This window comes from Protobothrops mucrosquamatus, unplaced genomic scaffold (genome assembly GCF_001527695.2).
Source record: "Protobothrops mucrosquamatus isolate PMUCROS unplaced genomic scaffold, P.Mucros_1.0 scaffold_68, whole genome shotgun sequence".
Classification (NCBI taxonomy): domain Eukaryota; kingdom Metazoa; phylum Chordata; class Lepidosauria; order Squamata; family Viperidae; genus Protobothrops; species Protobothrops mucrosquamatus.
The window spans coordinates 165978-184950 of NW_015386144.1; the positions used below are offsets into that span (position 1 = coordinate 165978).

The 18973-nt window shown below is 35.9% G+C and overlaps 3 protein-coding genes across 3 annotated transcripts in view; 2 read left to right on the forward strand and 1 right to left on the reverse strand.

Moving 5' to 3' along the window:
* The first annotated feature begins 186 nt into the window (after positions 1–186).
* Positions 187–2531, forward strand: TXNL4B (thioredoxin like 4B). The gene is made up of 3 exons (XM_015813296.1): positions 187–361; positions 989–1140; positions 2152–2531. Exons 1-3 carry the CDS (start codon positions 230–232, stop codon positions 2315–2317), a joined length of 450 nt encoding a protein of 149 aa, XP_015668782.1. The 5' UTR covers positions 187–229; the 3' UTR covers positions 2318–2531.
* A 4548-nt stretch (positions 2532–7079) lies between these two features.
* LOC107285117 (putative protein FAM172B) lies at positions 7080–11377 on the reverse strand. The gene is made up of 3 exons (XM_015813273.2): positions 11259–11377; positions 9543–9607; positions 7080–8358 (listed from the first exon to the last, which is right to left on the reverse strand). Exons 2-3 carry the CDS (start codon positions 9546–9548, stop codon positions 7336–7338), a joined length of 1029 nt encoding a protein of 342 aa, XP_015668759.1. The 5' UTR covers positions 9549–9607; positions 11259–11377; the 3' UTR covers positions 7080–7335.
* SENP7 (SUMO specific peptidase 7) overlaps positions 11265–18973 on the forward strand; it is a 40276-nt gene continuing 32567 nt past the window's right edge. The window contains exons 1-3 of the mRNA XM_029283604.1: positions 11265–11656; positions 17347–17393; positions 18206–18313. Coding sequence (XP_029139437.1) covers positions 11272–11656; positions 17347–17393; positions 18206–18313 — 540 coding nt within the window. The 5' untranslated portion in view covers positions 11265–11271. The remainder of the gene's footprint in view (positions 11657–17346; positions 17394–18205; positions 18314–18973) is intronic.

An 18973-nucleotide genomic window follows, 5' to 3' on the forward strand; every position in this document is an offset into this window, starting at 1 on the left:
AATGGGTCCGTCCCCTAAATATATCCCATCTGAAACCCTAGACTCTCACAGATGGTTCCGTCAGCGAAAACAAGTTCTGTAGCGGTAGTTGCCATTGATTGGAGACGGTCCTTGTCATTCACTGGGCGTCGTGACAGTTTCCTTCCCCCCCCACCACGCAAAAACAAGTTTATGCGCGTGCGTGTTAGCTACCGCGAGATACTGCTAACCTCCTGTCTCGTCAGCCGGCATGAGTTTCTTGCTGCCTCAGTTAAAAAGCAAAAAGGAGGTGGATGAGGTGATTAAGACCGTGGCGGAGAAAGTCCTAGTTCTTCGCTTTGGTAGAGATGAAGATCATGTCTGCCTGCAATTGGATAACATTGTAAGCCGGCATTTGCTTTTTATTTCCCAAATCTAAGCGGCGTACATCACAAAACGTCTGCTGATCCTAAAATAAAGGGGAACATTTGTAGCTCAGGGTTGAAACGAGGGGTCTTTGGTGCTCTCTGAGCTTGGCTGCTTTCTTGCAGATGTTTTTAATTACCTAAACGAGACTAGATTAGCACTGATGATGTTACCTAGTTTGGGTAATGAAACGTCTGCAAGAAAACAAGCAAGCTCAGAGAGCACCAAGGACCCAGATCTAAAATATTTTCATTTGGTGCCAAAGGAAGTCAGATTTCCTGAGCTGGCATATTCCATAGTGAACAAAACTGTCATCTATATTTTTATCAGACACACATCTGATGCTAGTAGAATCTGCAGCAAAGCTTCTCTTAATTTAAATGGAGGGATTTAGTAGTTTTGTTATCCTTGCTATCCAAGCTACAATTATTGCTAGTGTATCTTGAAAAGTACATGTAATTATAATCCAGCTTTTATGTCTTTTCAATCACAAAGAATCTCAGTACATTGAAGTTTAAATTATTCTGTTTTTGATTGCTATTACTATTAAAAACTTTGACTCTTCATGCATCCAGTGTATCACATAACTTTGGTTTCTTGACAGCTTGCAAAAACATCTCATGATTTGAGTAAAATGGCTGCAATTTATTTAGTGAATGTAAGCAAGGTTCCAGTGTACACCCAGTATTTTGATATTAGTTATATTCCATCAACTGTCTTCTTTTTCAATGGGCAACACATAAAAGTGGATTATGGGTAAGTTGATTTGCATGTAGCCTAAGTGTGATCATGTTTGTTGATATTAATTTTATTATTCTGTGACTTAGTATATTTATTATGCAGAGCCATTATATAGTTATTTTGGCTTGAATTATTCTGATTTAATTAGGTCACAGAATATGCCAAGGCAAAATCAAACAAGAATGCAGGAAGCCAGGAAGTATTTTCTGTCACACTTTTTCCCTATTAATTTGGATAGGTAGGCTTTGTATGCAGAATATGTAAGCAGTGAGTTGAATGTCAGAGAAATAGGTTGGCATGACTTATAACACAAGGCTTATGGGGATGGCAAGTTGGTGAAATAGTTAAATGAAGTTCATTAAGAGTTGCCCTGTGTCATATAGTGATTGTGACAGCTTCTGTTTAGTTAGAAATATACAGTTCAATCAGAGGCGTCTAAACAACTGCATGCAGTTGCATTCAGCAAACTATGGCATGAGGCAGTGGATTAATTCAATCACTGACAGATTGTTTATTATGATAAATGGTATCAATTCACAAAAGTGTTAAGAAATTAATGTTGAAGACTATGGATCATAGATTCCCAAGTTGGATTTCTGAAAATGAAGTCCTATTACAAATGATAAAAACATATTACCAGGCATATTGAATCTGTATGTAAATAGTTCTATCATAAAACACGGTTGCAGTTAATTTTATATTGTGAAGCACATCTTGTAAATCAGCTTTCTGTCAGAAATAGGTAATGCTCTGTCATTGATTGCTAGCCATAATGTCTAAATAGAAACTCCTGGTCATAGGTCCTGGAACTTATAAGTTTCATTACCCATTTATGAAGATTCTTGAGAGATACACGAGACTGGATGAACTTTTAATTTGATCTTGCAAGGTTATATAAAACACTAACAAATATATTTTGTAAAGGTGAGGGGCTTGGTAGATTCAGATTTTGAACTACTTGTATTTTTGAATTTCAACTATAACATTGTTGTTTAAAATTGGCTTCATATTTCTTTTCCTAAATAGATCTCCAGATCATACCAAATTTGTGGGAAGTTTCAAAACAAAACAAGACTTCATAGATTTGATTGAAGTGATCTATCGTGGAGCGATGCGTGGAAAACTCATTGTACGAAGCCCAATTGATCCAAAGAATATTCCGAAGTATGAACTTCTCTACAAAGACATTTAAATGCCCTTTCTGGAAATAAATGAAAGTTGGAATGGGCACATCCTAAGACTGATTATGCCATGGCTTATTTGAACACGTGTCCCAACTAAGTCAGCAAAAAGAAGTAATCTTAATCTTTGCATGATCATATTGGTCAATATTAAAACAGACAGATTTTCTGTCATTATTTTCCTTAAAGTTATGTATGTCATCAAGTTGCTGAATTGCTATTGTTATTAGCTTATAGCCTACATTTTTCTCTTAAATTTTTAAATAAAGGAACCTGATCTAAAGCAAACAAATGCCTTGGACTATAAACAAAAATAGAAACTTTTTCACACGTGATAGAAAGACAAAACCAAATAAATCATGTGATAGCTTAACATTAAATAAGTTACAATTAAATCACAACTTAGCATATGTGAACCCAGCCATAGAAATCACTCTAAGTTTGTTTTGCCTTTTCCTTTTGACCTAGAGATAGTGAAAAAAATTGTAAATATTTTTGCCTTTGTCCTGCTTGTCCTGATAAGTTTTAGCTCTAAAACTATTTTATCAACCAGAATTTGGAGTCCATGTGAGAGATGTGGTGCTAAAATCTTTGACTTTTAAAGATGGAATCATGCCTTATATACAGCTGTCAGTAGATAGCCTGCCTCCTGTCCACCCCCAAACTTACTACCTGAGTTCTTTGGGGGAGCTGTTTAATGTCTGTTTTCATGGTTTCAAACAGACTGATTATAGAATGGTTGAGGGAGGAATAGCAGAATTGTTCTGTAAAGTAGGAGCAATTATTCTAGTTGTGGGGAATAGAACTGCTGACAAATATGGAACAATTCTAACTGGATAATTTAATCTTCTCTGTAGATACAGGTCATTTTAGAGCAAAAATTATTTATGATTTGATTATTGTGGATAAAATTGAGACCTGGCTATGAGAAAAGGTGAACTCTGTCTTCTGTTTCTATTGTGAAGTGGGTTCCGGAATGTTGGGAGAGCAGATTATAGCTATGGTTCCTAAAACTAGATAGGTAATTTTTACCAGGATGCCTGGAGAGAACAGATTTTTATCCTTCTTTCCTTTTCTTCAGAACTCCAGGATAAGGTGAGAATTTTATGTGTATGGTCCTTTCACTAATAGATTTCATAAAATAGTATGACTGATTATGGAGTTGCCAGTTTATCTATTTGTGCAAATCTATTTTAAAACATCAATAAGAAAAAATGCATAGATTTCTATACAGAGACATACATATATAGATGCCTATAGCTCTAGAATCAATCTTCAAAAGCTGCCTGAAAAGCCATGTTCTTACTAGCTTCCAAGGTTGCCACAAGGAGGGACATATTCAGCTCGGGACAAGCTATTCCATAAGAGCAGAATACCTGATATTAGGCCACCTTTCTGCCATAATGTCTGATAGGTCAGGATCCTTTGTAGACACTGCTCATCTAGATGAGACAGTATATTTGGGAAAGACAAGTCTCTTAAATATTCAGGCCATATAGGGCTTTAAAGCTGGTGACCAGCTCACTTGGAAATGGACTCCAACCAATTCAACTCTGCAGTATCAAGACTGACCATTGAGCACATCGGTTTATTTATTTATTTGTATCCTACCTTGGCTGCAAACATGTCCAACACACCCTCCTCCTATGTTCCCTACAACAACCCTGTGAAGTGAGTAGGACTGAGAGTGACTGACCCAAAAGTCAGCCAACTGGCTTTTATGGTAAGGTGGGACTTGAACTGTGGCCCACTTTCTATCCAGGTGCCTTAACCACTAGACCAAACTGGATTGCTGCAATTTGGACCACCTGAAACTTCTGGGGAGTGTTCAAGGGCAGCCCCATATTAATCTAATCAGAAGACAAAGGCGTATATGATTGTCCTCAGAATATTATATTCTAAATAAGGTTGCAAAATCCATCCAGTCAGAGCTGAAGAAGCTTTTTTGGATGAGATGCGAAACGTCTTCAAAGAAAAACAAGCAAGTCCAGTTGCCTCTTGAAAAAGCACCTTTGAGTTGCAACTGGTTTATCAGACAAAGGCCCCCCTGACCATGCTGTGTATGGGAGCTGATTGTTCAGAAAGACTCGAGGTTTCAAATTTGCATTATGGGCAGCATAGCCAGTAAAGAGTCAAAGATGATACAATCCTGGAATCAGAAAACTTATGATTTAACAACCATTCTGTAATATAGAGTGAAGTTTGAGTGTGTTTTTCCTTGACAGCCTTCAGGCACCAACATGGGAAATTTACAGTATCTCCCATTGGGCCTGGGGCAAAGCTGTATAACTGGATATCATCGTATTGGTGAAACTATCCTGAACCATCAGGTTACCTTTCCAAGAGATTTCATATAGATGCAAATCTTGGTGGCAAATCCCAGAATACATTTCTGATGCTATTTGGTGTGTTCCAGGAATTCATAGATGCCAAAACCAATATAACACTATCCTATTTATTCCAGTGCTGAGTCACAGTGCTGTTTTCATGCTGGATCTGGTCTTTTGCTCAAAGCACAAGGGTGATGGCCGTTAGAGTTTTACCATTTTACCGTTGCTTATGAAGGTGATTTTGTCAATTGCCCTTGGAATAGGGAACTCTTTAGAGTGAGAGATAGGATCACTCCTAAATAGCCTCTCTAGTTCTCTTCAAAATTAGCTTATAGTATACAGACAAGGTAAATAACTAGAACACAGAAGAGGATTCATCATAAATTACTAAGGCATAGCAAACTGGTACTACACTATATGTACAACAAATATGCAATTTTATTCTGGGCATAAGGCACAACCTGCTTCTATCCAGCAAAATTTTCCCAGATAGTTAAAGCGGTTTCAAATTTGCTGTAAGAAGCTATGACTTACTTTGATATTTTTAATGGATTTTTGCAGAAAGCCTTTGCAGCTGAGAAAATTTAAATTTCAATATTTTTGCAGAGTCATTTACAGTAATGTGTTGCCCAGTAATTTATAAGATTAATATTGGATAAATTTGTGCTTTTGGAGGATATGGGCAAGCTGCTTTGAATGGTACAATTCACTGCCTATTTGGATTCTTGCCCAATGTGGCTGAATTCACTGTGGCCTAGCTAATACTTCATTGAGAAAGGATAGAATGTCTTGTTTAGACATTAATAAATCTACCATATGTCTCTTAAATTGTAGGTTAGTCTCCTGTATTTGGGAAAAGTTATAAAGAGGTTGTGGCTAACCAGCTTCAAGAAAGATTATCTAGACATACTTCAAACTAATTTGAAGACAGCCTTAGTCTAATAGATGATTTATCAATCCTTTCTGTAAGACTATCAGGCTGTGTTAGTTCTAAAGTTTGGTGCTAGGCATTACAGATGGGTTGATGATGCTCAAATCTTTTTCTCTATTTCAGTCACAAGAAGGGGCAATATTTTTTAAAATGTATGTCCACAGGGGCTGGATGCAGGATAATAAAATGAAATTAAAATCAGACAAAGTGGAAATCTTTATTTTGAAGGATCATGATCTAGAGCAGCGACCCCCAACCTTTTGGGCACTAGGGACCGGTTCTGTGGAGAGAGGTTTTTCCATGGACCGGAGGGGGCATGGTTTCCTGTGCTGCCTGCATCCCATGGATGGGGCTTTGCTTGTTTGCATGTACCAGTTTTTGCTATGCGGTCCACGGACAGGGGGTTGGGGATCCCTGAACTAGAGGACAGGGCTGTATTGTCCAGAAAAAAAATAGCACAGTTTGAGAACCCTCCTAGATCCTGGTCACATCCTGTTTCCTCAGGTTAAAGCTTTGACCAATAGTGCTTTTCACTAACCAAAAAAAACCAGCTCTATCTGTTCCTTGAAAATAAAATCACACTGTAGCGTATCTGGTAACTTTCAGACTACACTACTTCAATGTATTCTATATTGGAGTGCTTTATAGTAGCTCAGAAACTTCTGCATGTTCAAAATGCAGTAGAAGAATGTTCAAGGACTATTTGGAGGTAGTATGTATGTCTGTTCCTCTGGGAATTGGCTGCACTGTCTGCCAGTTCCTAGAGGACATATAACATGCTGATTATCACCAGTAACCCTAAATCATCTAGACTCAAGTTGTCTTGAGTGTATCTATGATTCTTGCTTCTAAGATTGTCAGTTCATTTTTCAATATACCAATCACCTGGTGATGAATTGGGATTCAGTCTATTCTGTCATCTCTAAGTTGTAGAATGCATTTTCTGTAGATATTCAGTCTACATTTTTTACAGTCCTGTAAAAACACTTTAATGTCCCATCTTTTCAACCTGGTTTTTCATACTTTTTGAAAGTTGAAATTTTTATATGAGATTTATGTTTATTTTAATATGTTACTTTGTTTTAATATTGGCTCTTGACTGAAATTGTAATTTAAATCCAATCTGAACCATTTAAAAAGAACAGTATTCAAGTAAAATGGAACTGAAAATGTAGATAATAATCGAGAGAAAAGGGATTTTTTAAAAGTAACTTTTTTAAAAAAGTCTTAATATTAACAGTAGATAAGATCAATCTAATTTGATGTGGTACTATCAGATAAATACAATTTTAAACAGTAATTTTTGTGAAATGTTGAACATTTCTCTGCTGATTTGAATAGATATACTATAAATGTACTCTGAGGTTTAAAACATTTAAAATTATGCTAATCTGAAGTACAGGTAATTGACTAATATTTCAAACAAGATTTTAAACTTATTTCTGATATATGTTTATCTTATTTACATTTTCATTGTTTTACTGATAGTTCAGATTAAATGAGTTTTTAAAAAGCTTTGTCAAAGAATTTATTTGTAAGACATTGAAAGAAAAAACTGTCACTAAATTACAAATTTGTACAAAGTATCCTTTCAAAAACTAAAATAAAGCCTAACCACCGAATTCAAAATTGCACCTTACATAACATAACAGCTTCAGCCAAAAGTGAAGAAATAATCTATTACATACAATAGTTTACCTTAAGAGTGTGCCTAGGCATTTGCATCAAATACATTTTTTTTCTGACAGAAGAAACTATGAGAAACATATTAATTTTTTTTCATGGCATTTTTGCTCCTTGTTGCAATAGGTGATCGACTGAAATTGTCTTTAATACTAGCTTTCAGTGCATTCTTTAGATATTTGAAGATGGACTGCAGGCTAAAGGATGGAGCCATACTGTACTTTTCAGATCCGGTGGAGACTATAGGACAATCCATTTTCATAAGGTAGCCTACTGACCTATCTATAGGCTTACTATTTGATACCCACTCTTGACAGTGCTTACATATCCATGTTTCTACCTCAAAATTGCCTTGTGTCTGATGTTTCATGTGATGCTTAGAGTCAATAAGTGCAACAGCATACACTTTGTTCATCACTTCCAAAGTTCTTTGCATGAGCAAGTTGATAAAAATCAATCCCCCATAGCCGTGGGCAATGAAAGCTACATTTCTAGATGCAGTCTTTGAAATGAAGTGATCCCAAACATAGGTCGTATGTTCTTCGGGGTTACTGCTGTTTCTCTTTGGGACTGCCCATGATAAATTTAAAGGACAAATAGCCTCATTCTCTGTCAGATCTACAAAATTGTCATTAGGATTTAAAACAATCACTCCCCAAGAGTACTGTAGAGCCATTGTAATGAAAGGTATCTGAGATCCATGTTGAAGGCCTTCATGTATTATTGTCGTCTGTGCCCACTGGCCTGCACGAAATGACCCCTGATCTTGAAGAAGGACAAGTAAAGTTGAACTATTTTTCAATGCATTCTCACTCATGAAAAAGAAACTACAAATTTTACTGTCTGCTACGTATGTTGGGATGTGAATCTTCTGCAGACTGAAGGTTTTTTCAAGGAGCTCATAAACATACTGAGTTACTAGCTGTCCAAGAATTTGGTAACGTTTGTGATTATCTTTATATGACTTCTGATAATTAAAAACAAAAGGTTCATTAGTATCTACATGCTTAAGCTCACCATTTTTGTTAAAGTCATATTTAAGTTTTTCTGGGCAGTCTGATTTATTTATTATTTTCCTGAAGGTCACATCTTCAATCATTTGTAGCCACTATAAAGAAATTGTATTAAAACATATTTCACTTCTTAAAAGTTTTCAAGTTTCTCTAACAATTTTATTAAAAACATGTACCTTTATTAAAAATGTAGAGATGGTATACACAATATTGCTTTCATATATTGTCATAAAACAGTAAAAATTATATTTGAACTACAAGCTCTAGGAATATGATTTTGAAACATGTGAAAAGTGTTACTTCAATCATATTGACCCAAGGGGAAGAGTTAAACAAGCAATTATCTCTCATCTACTGAAATCAGCATGACTCAAAATTACATATACTACCTTTGGTTAGAACATGTCCTTTATTTTTGCCCTACTTCAAGAAACTCAAAGCAGAACTACTTTCAGTTGGCTAGATCTAAATGCATTAGGTTTCAGATGTAACATCAGATATTATTAGTGTTATCACATTGAAGATGATACCTTTCTGGGTAATGAAATGCCTGCAGGCAAATAATCAAGCTCAGAGAGTATAATAAAATAACCTCTTACACTAAATAAAAAAAAAATCATATAAATAATAAACAATAAAAAACACTAAAATTATATAACAAAATAACCACTTATTTTAAGTTTAAATATAAACCTTAAAAATATACAATATAAAATATCTCATACTAATAGAAACACCCAATCTTTCTATAGTCATAACAAATCTAATAATCAAATCCTAAAACTTTGATATCTTTCTTAAGCAAGAAGTTATTGCTTTTGATATTAATTCAGTATTTTTAATTGTTTGGACAAACTATTATAGCATCACTTGCATATGATAGGCTGTAACAATTATCACACTATGCCCAAATACATTAAACTATATTATGAATTAAATGTATGTTAATATAGATGGGAGATATTTTTCAGGAATATAATTTGTCATGTTATTAATTTTTATTGGCCCCTCACATGCTCTCTACTCATCACTTTATTAATATTTCACTAGAGTTTGCTTAACTACATGCAAAAGTGGCTCAGGAAACATAGACCATATATGCCGAACTATAATGTAAAAAGATACGTTGTACCAGCTAGCAATATTCTTCAGAGTATCTAAATAGCTGTTATTATTTAAGCTTAGAAAATATGTTGTAGAAAATACATAATATATTCTAGTTACTATTATGTTCTAAGACAATTGCATAAACTTGAATTTATGTGCAAACCATACTCACACTCATCTTGCTTGAGTAATGCCAAAGACTTCTGGATACTTCTGTCTATTATTTCAGGAATCTCTCTAAATAGACCAAGCCAGAGTGATGAGTTGTAGAACTCTGTTGTTTTCCAATACTACTTAGACTGTAGTGACAGAAGCTACTATAGTTTTTTACACTGGTGTTCCTTTTTAAAATCAAAGCACATTTTTAAAGATCTGTGTAACATGTTTACACTTAAAAACAGTGTTATACTGAAGTAGACTTAAAATTATTGTATTGAGACAATTATTTTTATCTGCCTCATGTTTAAAATATAGTAATCATGATATAATTTTTTAAACCACTCCTTGATTAACTGAACTATTGCATTTGTCAGCTTTGTTGAAATATAAAAATGTATTTTAATAATCCATAAAAATGTAAACTCTTGCCTACATTTATCTACTATTTTTAATGTATTTTATGTATTTCAAGGGTACTTCTGAATTAAGGGCTATAAATCTGTATGTACCTAAAATGTGTATTTAAACACATCTATCTAGAAAAGGTATAGATATTATTTCAAGAATGCATGTGCACAATTTAGACTGATTTATAGTTGCTAAGAAAATTATACCTTCCAGGGTAGTGAACAGAGGCAATGGAAAAAAAAAATCTAGAGCCAGCCATAAGAGACTGCACAACTAGCTGAAAAGTGCAACCAAATCACTTCAGTGATAATCATTAATTATTAAATCTGGAAAAATAACTTAAAATTGGGATTTAAAAAGTTTAAGGAAAGTTGAGTGTTTTCATGGGTTATTTTATAATTGCTTTGGCTCACAAAGGGAAGAATACAAACCCAAAAATGTCATCTTCCATTTACAAGTTTTCCATTTCTGATTTATTTCTTATAATTTTTCCTTTCCCCTAAACATGTTAGCAATGATGGATTAGCTAAACAATAATTTTCCCAGTAGTGTTTTACAGTGACACCTAACTGTTGTTACAGAGAAATAATGCCTATCTTCATTACAACTGCCTCAATACAGCAATAATTGAATAAAACTCTAGTGAGACTAAAGCCCATTTATCAGTAATATCAAAGCTTATTCATCTAGTAGCATCACAATTAGAGATTTCAACTAAGAGCAGATGTTCTGGATTCATTTCTGGTAAAAGCTAGATGGTTACTTTTTATGGAATTGCTGTATTGATTACCTTGATTTACATTTTTACCAACTCATATTTACAAGAGCAATCTATAAGACAGTGGTTGCTTTTTCTGAAGAAAATAAACATGAATAAAGCACAATTTCTTATGGTTAGGTAAATGGGATACTGGGTTGAAGGTAATAATATTCTCAAAAGAGAACAATAGCTAATTCTTAGACTCAACTATTTCCAAAGCTTAACTCAGTCTTTTAGTCTTTACTAATGTAAAGTCTAGTGCACTAAATATAATTTACTCTTAAAATTGACAAGACTTTCATGACCCATTTATAGAATACCTCTACTCCAGATGCAGGTCATGCAAAGTCGCTTGGTTTTCAGACTGGTATTGCGGATGAGTTTATTTTCCACTTCACAGCTCATGTGGGTTTTTAAGTTGTTCCCCCCCACCCCAACTTTCTCTTTAACGGATTAACCCCATCTTTCAATTCTCCTTAATTGGAAATAGTTTTAAAATAAGCTAGGACAGAATTCCGACTTTGGCGAATTGCAAAGTGACGCTTCCTTGAGAGGACTTACACAACGTCCTTGGATGGCAGAGAACGAGCGCGTAATCGAAGCGCTCCGAAACGCAAAACATCTGTGCAGCAATCCTGCCGGCAGATGCGCCAGGACCCAAAACTGGACCAGCCACGACTGGCTTTCAATCCCTCGCTGCCGGTTTTCACACCAACATTGCTCCAAAAGGGCGGCGCCTGTACCGGAAGTGGGCGCGAAATGCTACGCGAGGCAGCGCAACAATCTGCCGGTGGCGATCCGAATCAACAAAGGCGAGAGTAGTTGGAGGGATAGTGCGGCTTCATCGGATCAGGTGAGAGGGAAAAGAAACATCGGCAGGCTGATCGATCGTAATTACAGCTGTTTCAGGGTTAGTTTTTCCTGGAACAAGAATCGAGGGCCTTCCTTCGGGAGGAACGGTAGGTTCTGCGCGGAAGCCTTGGAGGAAGCTCTGCGGAGGGGTTTAAAGCATTTGGCAGGGCAATATGGTACGCCCCTTAAATGGCGAGGTGGGCAGGGTAATAGTGTCTCTTGCTGGATAAATGGTAACAACAGTGCAGTTACTGTCGTGTTTTTATGAGCATTAATCCCGTTCTGTTCCTTCTGGATCGGATTTTTGTGCATTTTCTATATTCAGAAAGCAACACTTCCCGAGGACCACAAGTGCACGGTTTTATTACATTATAGGTATATGCTGCTGCCGTTAGTCTCGTACTGTTCGTTTCCTTAGGGTGATTCGGCTTTTTTTTAATAAGGGACTTCATGTAAGTCCCTTGCAGTGAAAGCAGAATCTTTTAATAGGTTCTTTATTATATCAACACTTGGCGTGAGTTAGACGTGTTTTTGATGCGTGGATATTATTCCCCCATCTGGCACTATATAAAAGGGTAGACGAAAATATTGACGTTAAGACAGAGGGGCCATGAAATGCAGGGACTACACTCTTTGGTGGTGCTGTACAAGTTGTACTATGTTAACTAGCGATTGCATATATTTTTAATGTTTGTTGTATATTGCAAATGATCCTTTGTTATATGCTAAATGTTCCTTTAGCAATATTTAAGGTGTAATTATCTTTCACCAATATTAATCTTGTGTGTCACTTGCTTTTTTCCCCAAACTATTTGTCAATATGAGGGATATTAACTTTTTTCCTCTTTGATTATGCATGGTCTGACAATGTTACTCTGTAGAATATTTTTCCATGTGATGCTTCAGTGTTATCAAGGGTTATACATGTAGTCCTCAACTTACAGCAGTTCATTTACTGACCATACGACATCACTGAAAAAAGTGACTTATGACTACTTTTCACACTTAGGATCATTGCAGAATCCTTATGGTCATGGGATCAAAATTCAGATGCTTAGCAACTGATTCATATTTATGACAGTTACAGTATCCTGGAATCACTTTTTGTGACATTCTGACAAGCAAAGTCAATGGGTAAATCAGATTAAATTAACAACCATGTTACTAACTTAACAACTGCAGTGATCCACTTATCAACTGTGGCAAGCAAGATCGTAAAATGGGGCAAAACTCACTTAACAAATATCTCACTTAGCAACATAAATTTTGGGCTCAATCGAGGTTGTAAGTCAAAAACTACCTATATTGCCGAAATTCTGCCAAACTAGAAGTATTAATCTTTTTATTATAGTATGTCATAAGAAAAGGTTTATTATGCAATCTCATATATGTAAAGGAATGCTCACCATTCACTCTGTTGACAATTAGGGAAGGATATAAGCCTGCCTGCCTGAATGAATGGCTGTCATCAGTTCATTTTGGGACTATAAGTTTAATAAATATATTTAGGAAGACTTTCTCAGCCTTATGGCTTCTGATGTGCTACACTTAATCTGTCATTATTTACACTGTTTAAGCAACTGTTTTGCTCCAATTATTCATCACTTATAAAATATGATCTTAAGAATTAAACCATGGGACAGGAATGGTATACCTGATACTATGTATTTTATCTTCCTACAAGAAGACGACAATTGCATCTTACTTTAGCCTGTTTTTCAACTGCTAGCCTGAGACACCAGGTTTGCACACTATATTGTGTTTGATTAGGTTTAGCATAACACACAGAAAGTGAATAAAGCAGTAATTCAGGCTGAGTCCTTTCTTAATTCAATTTAAAATTATGATTTGTAGAAATTTATTTACTGTAATCATGGTTCTATTATTCAAACCAACAGAAAGAAAGGGAAACCTCAACTTTCTTTTACACACACAAACACCCTGAGTTATATAAGGAATAAAATAAAGACACTGAGTGAGTAGTTGAAATGTTCAACCCATTCCTCATCCCATGCAAGATAGCTCTCTAAACATTTTTAAATAAATCATTAATTTAAAAAATATTAAAAGAAAAATTATTGTGGCATCTATAGGTAGTGAGACTTGACTTAACATCTAGATACCATAGAATCATTTGGACAATAAAAGTACTTAGTTCTCCCTTGCTCTTTTTGTTATACAGAGCTTAATTTATTATTTATTTTAATTGATCATAATTTGTTTATTAAATCAAACACAGTGCTGGGCTGCATTAACAGAGGGATAGAATCAAGATCACAGGAAGTATTAATACCACTTTACAATGCCTTAGTAAGGCCACACTTGGAATACTGCATCCAGTTTTGGTCACCACGATGTAAAAAAGATGCTGAGACTCTAGAAACAGTACAGAGAAGAGCAACAAAGATGATTAGGGGACTGGAGGCTAAAACATATAAGGAACGGTTGCTGGAATTGGGTATGTCTAGTTTAACGAAGAGAAGGACGAGGGGGGACATGATAGCAGTGTTCCAATATCTCAGGGGCTGCCACAAAGAAGAGGGAGTTAAGCTATTCTCCAAGGCGCCTGAAGGCAGGACGAGAAGCAACAGATGGAAACTGATCAAGGAGAGAAGCAACTTCCATTGGTTAATTGTTCTAACTGACAGTTAGAACAATTAACCAATGGAACAACCTGCCTCCAGAAGCGGTGAATGCTCCAACACTGGAAGTTTTTAAGAAGAGACTGGACAGCCATTTGTCTGAAATGGTTTAGGGTTCCTGCCTAAGCAGGGGGTTGGACTCGATGACCTCCAAGGTTCCTTCCAACATTATTATTATTATTATTATTATTATTATTATTATTATTATTATTATTATTATTATTATTATTATTATTATTATTATTATTTATTATTATTATTATTATTATTATTCAAATTCCATGTATGTATAAGCTAAAGGTAAAAGAAGAGCTTAATTACTTTTTTTCTTCAAATTGGATTCTATCTCAGCTTTTGATTTGTCATGTGTTCAGACATAGCATATTAATTAAATCTGCTAAGCTTAAGGCATGAATTGAATGGCTTCCTTCCCTCTAGAAAATGTTTTTGCTGTGAAAAGAGATGTATGAAGAAAATGTCTTCTCTTTATCTGCCTTTCTGACTCTGGGAACAGTTACTAGAGTTTATTTGTTTAAATTGTTACTAGTTCTGCTGATCAAAAAAACTGCAATGATTTATCTGTACTTAGAGACAGCTACAATTTCATTTTCCTTTTGTTTAAGCAGAAAAAACGTACCTATGAAATAATAACAATGCTGGATATTGGGTTAAAACAGAGTATCATTATACATAAATATAACATAGAATCATAGTCTAATGCTCTGCTCATAGTTGGAGTCTCATACTATCCCTGTCAAATGATTGTCCAGTCTATTTTTGAAAACCTCCAGTAATGGAGCACCCACAACACTAGGAGGCAAGGTATTACACTGATTAATCTTGCTTTCAGAAAATTTCTCCTTACTTCTTTAATAAGCTTCCACCCATTACTTCTTGTCCTGCCCTCTGATGCTATGGAGAGTAAGTCAATGGTCTTTTCTCTGTGACAACCCCTCAAGTACTGAAAGACAGATATCCTGTCCTCCTAATCCTTCTGTCCTGTCCCACATCACACAAGTAGCACTTGAGAAGGATTTATTTGTTTATTTCACAACTAACTACGATATAGCATTCCCCAAACCCCAACTCAATTTCCCACAGTTTGTAGCGACCTCGGTGACTGGACATCTTCCATCAAGGACAACATGAGTTCACCAATGGGACTAATGGAGGCAACAATGAGGTGACTGGCTGGGCACAAAGTAGCGAGGCTCAAGTGTGAAGTGAAGGAAGGCAAATTGACAGCAAGCAAACCAAAAAGGATGCCAACGGTTTGGCTTCAGTGGTTCTGAAGGACAATGAAGCGAAGAACAGGTCTCCCCAAGAAAGTCCTAGTTCAAACACGAGTCCCAGATACCAGGTCAAGGCAATGAAGTCTTCCTCAAACTAAATGCATGAACCATGGCCCAGGAACAAAGCACTGAGATGAAGCAAAAGAGCAAGGCAAGAAGCTGAAGATGTCACACTGAAAAAACAAATGATTGTCTCTGACAACCACCCAACTCCCTCTATCTGCTTAAATCAACCCAACTGGTGCTTCTCATTAGGAGGAGTAAGGCTGCCTCCTCATGAGTAGCTTCGCTGAGCTCTGCTGTGCCTCTCAGTGTTCAGCTCCTCTCATCCATGGATTGGGTAGGGGCGGCAACTGTTTCTCATCAGAGTTGACCCATTGCTGTTTTGCCTCATCGGCTGGTCTTCTCACAGATCACTTTTCCAAGCTGACTGGTGGCAATCATGCATCTCCATCTCCTGTTTGCATGGGTGCTTGTCCAGTCACTCACCCCACTTCCCAATGTTCCCAGGAATGCCTCTCTTTCAACCACTGAGCTCCAAAACCACCTGATGCCCCATATCACCCCTTTTTGATGATCCTCCTCATTGGAGTTGTTATCTGACAGAACCATCACACTTTCTCTTTGATAGGCTAGACATTCCTAGCCTCCAGATCCTTTATCATCTTTATTGCTGTTCTCTGCAAACTTTCCAGGATCTCAACATCTTTTTTATATAGTAATCAGAACTACACACATAGTATTCTAAGTGTGGCCTCACTAGTGTGGTATAAAGCCATACTGTAACTTCTCATGATCTTAATACGACAGACAAATCCTACCTACTAATAATTAATGTTCATTTTATATATGATTAAAAACTGTACAGCAGTGCATGTCACTTCTTGGCATAAAAAGTCATTGTCATTGAGTAACACCAGTATCACTCATTTGGTTGTCTTCCTGAAAATCCATTTGGATCACCATACTTGTAGAATTTGTAAGTCATTTTGTTTTAGTTTCAGACTTTAAACATTTAGAAACAGATTTTATCAGCAGCAAATTTGAAATCACAAGTTTAAAAACTTTAAAGAGCAGATAAAATGCATGATTTACAAAGATTAAGTCTGAACCAGTAAAATAGAAGAAATAAGATTTATTAAAAATATCTATGGCAAGGTTAGAGCCAGTATGGTGTGATGACTAAGATATCAGGCTAGAAACCAGGAGATCTTTAGTTCTAGTCCCCTCTGGGCATGGAGCCAGCTGGGTGAGTTTGAGCCAGTCACTTTCTTTCAGACACAGGAAGAGGCAATGGCAAACTACGTCTGGAAAACCTTGCCAAGAAAACTGCAGGGGCTTATCCAGGCAGTCTGGAAGAATCAGACACAATTGAATGGAAGAAAAAAAATAGCAAGGATAAGAGTTAATGTTAAAATGTACATAATATGATACCTAGAAGAATAAAAATGTGTTTGCTTGGCATGGCATCAGAAATATCATGCGGTAATTCACATTTGCCTTACAAGGGACAATGTTGCAGATTTAGATTGTTGGTATAATGGCAAGTGATGATCTGAACTGAGACTTGAAACACGATGAGAATCATTGAAGAAATTTGTTTATCAGCGCAACTTAAATAAGTATCTCTACATTATATCTTGACAAGCTTATGATCTGCAGTTACCGTGGAGCTATAAACTGTTTTAGAAAAAAAGTAATCATTAGAGTAGGTTACTTATTCACAAGAGATATATATCTTTTAACATGTGGGAAATAGATAATGTCTCCTAGCATTACTGTGTGAATCTTAATTAGCTCTTTTTGGAAATGCTAATTATGACATGATACACTAAGGTGTTGTTTTCTGTCTATCTTATGCAGCTGCAACTATGGAAGGATCTGGAAAATCATCTTCATATCCACAAAATGTAAGTTTTCATTGAATTTGGCAATTTGGTACATTGCTTAGGATGGAAAATAAATGCACATAAAATAAATAACAACCAGTGAATTATTTAATGCAAATGCAAATTAAAATTCTATATATAACGAATATTCTGAAATGTGTACTGACTTTGTAAAATATATATTACTCTATATATAATGCTTTGCAGCAAGTTCGTCCTTTAACCTTTTTTCTTCTTGTGCTGTTTTCCTAAAGGTGCTTTTTCAAGAGGCAACTGGACTTTCTTGTTTTTCTTTGAAGCTGTTTTACTTCTCATCCAAGATGTTTCTTCAGCTCTGACTGAATGTTGGGAAATGAAAGGATTTATATTCCTTGCAGACAGCTGGTCATTTGCATTCTTTTAGAGAGTCCTTGAGGCCACTTGGAGGTTTATCTATGTCCTCAAGGTATCCAGAGTAGCGCAAATGGGTGTGGAGCCTTCTTGGAACTGCTGAACTGACTGTGTTGTGGAGCAGGCTCCACACCCATTTGCACTATTAAATGACCCTGAGGACACAGACAACCTCCAGGTGGCCTCAATGACTCTCTAAAAAAATGCAAATGACCAGCTGTCTGTAAGGAATATAAATCCTTCCATTCCCCACCATTCAGTCAGAGCTGAAGAAGCTTCTTGGATGAGAAGCAAAATGTGTTCAAAGAAAAACAAGAAAGTCCAGTTACCTTTGGGATAATCATGACCTGGGTGACTGAGAATCTCCATAGACATTCTTATGCTGTTAAATATTCCTTTGTTTTCTTTTGATCTGCAACTATGAATGCAATTTTTTTTATCAGTATCGAATACCAAAGAAAAGATCAAACACACAGCCAGATGATGACCATATTCAATCTCCATTGTCAAGATTTGAATTAATTCACCAATGGCAACATTCATTTCAAGGGGTAAGTAATAGCCTTTTTCTTTTTCAATATTTTGGAGAATTTAAAAACTACTCTTGGATAAGTCTATTAACCATACTTTTAAAATTAGATATTTGATAATCACTTAAAAAGTATACAGTAATTGTATAATTGTATGAGTGCAATATTTGATATTCAAGAACAAACCAGTTATTCAAGAGAATATCTTGAGGTGCTTATTTTCAGATAAACCTGGAACTTAAATTCATAATTCTAGAACTGATCTTAACTTCATAATTTTAGAACAGCATACCTAAGTAAATGCCCTTCAATTCTCATAATTGCTATAATAGCCAGTATGAAAATTCATAGGAAACAGGTTGATCAATCCTTCAGCTTTTATTTTTTTAGGAATGTAATAGAACAAATTCTGTCTTGTTTCTCTGCTGTTTAACATCTACATGAGCTGGTTGAGTTGGTCTGGTATTTTCAACTGTGCCTGATCAGTGTAGAGGTGGTCCTTGGTTAACAACTACTCATTCAAAAATTAATTTGTAATAGGGCTGAATGAGTTGTACTTATACCAGTCCTTGAAGTTCCAGGCGTCGCAGTGCCTTCATGGTCACATGATCCCAATCCACGCTTTCAGCAATGGACCTTGATTTTCCACCATTCCAATGTCTCATAGTCACATATTGCAAT

Excerpts from the sequence above, each read along its gene's own strand:
- TXNL4B (XM_015813296.1), top strand. The coding sequence starts at position 230 with ATGAGTTTCTTGCTGCCTCAGTTAAAAAGCAAAAAGGAGGTGGATGAG. Across the intron at positions 362-988 it reads GCCTGCAATTGGATAACATT|CTTGCAAAAACATCTCATGA; the intron begins GTAAGCCGGCAT and ends GTTTCTTGACAG. Across the intron at positions 1,141-2,151 it reads CACATAAAAGTGGATTATGG|ATCTCCAGATCATACCAAAT; the intron begins GTAAGTTGATTT and ends TTTCCTAAATAG.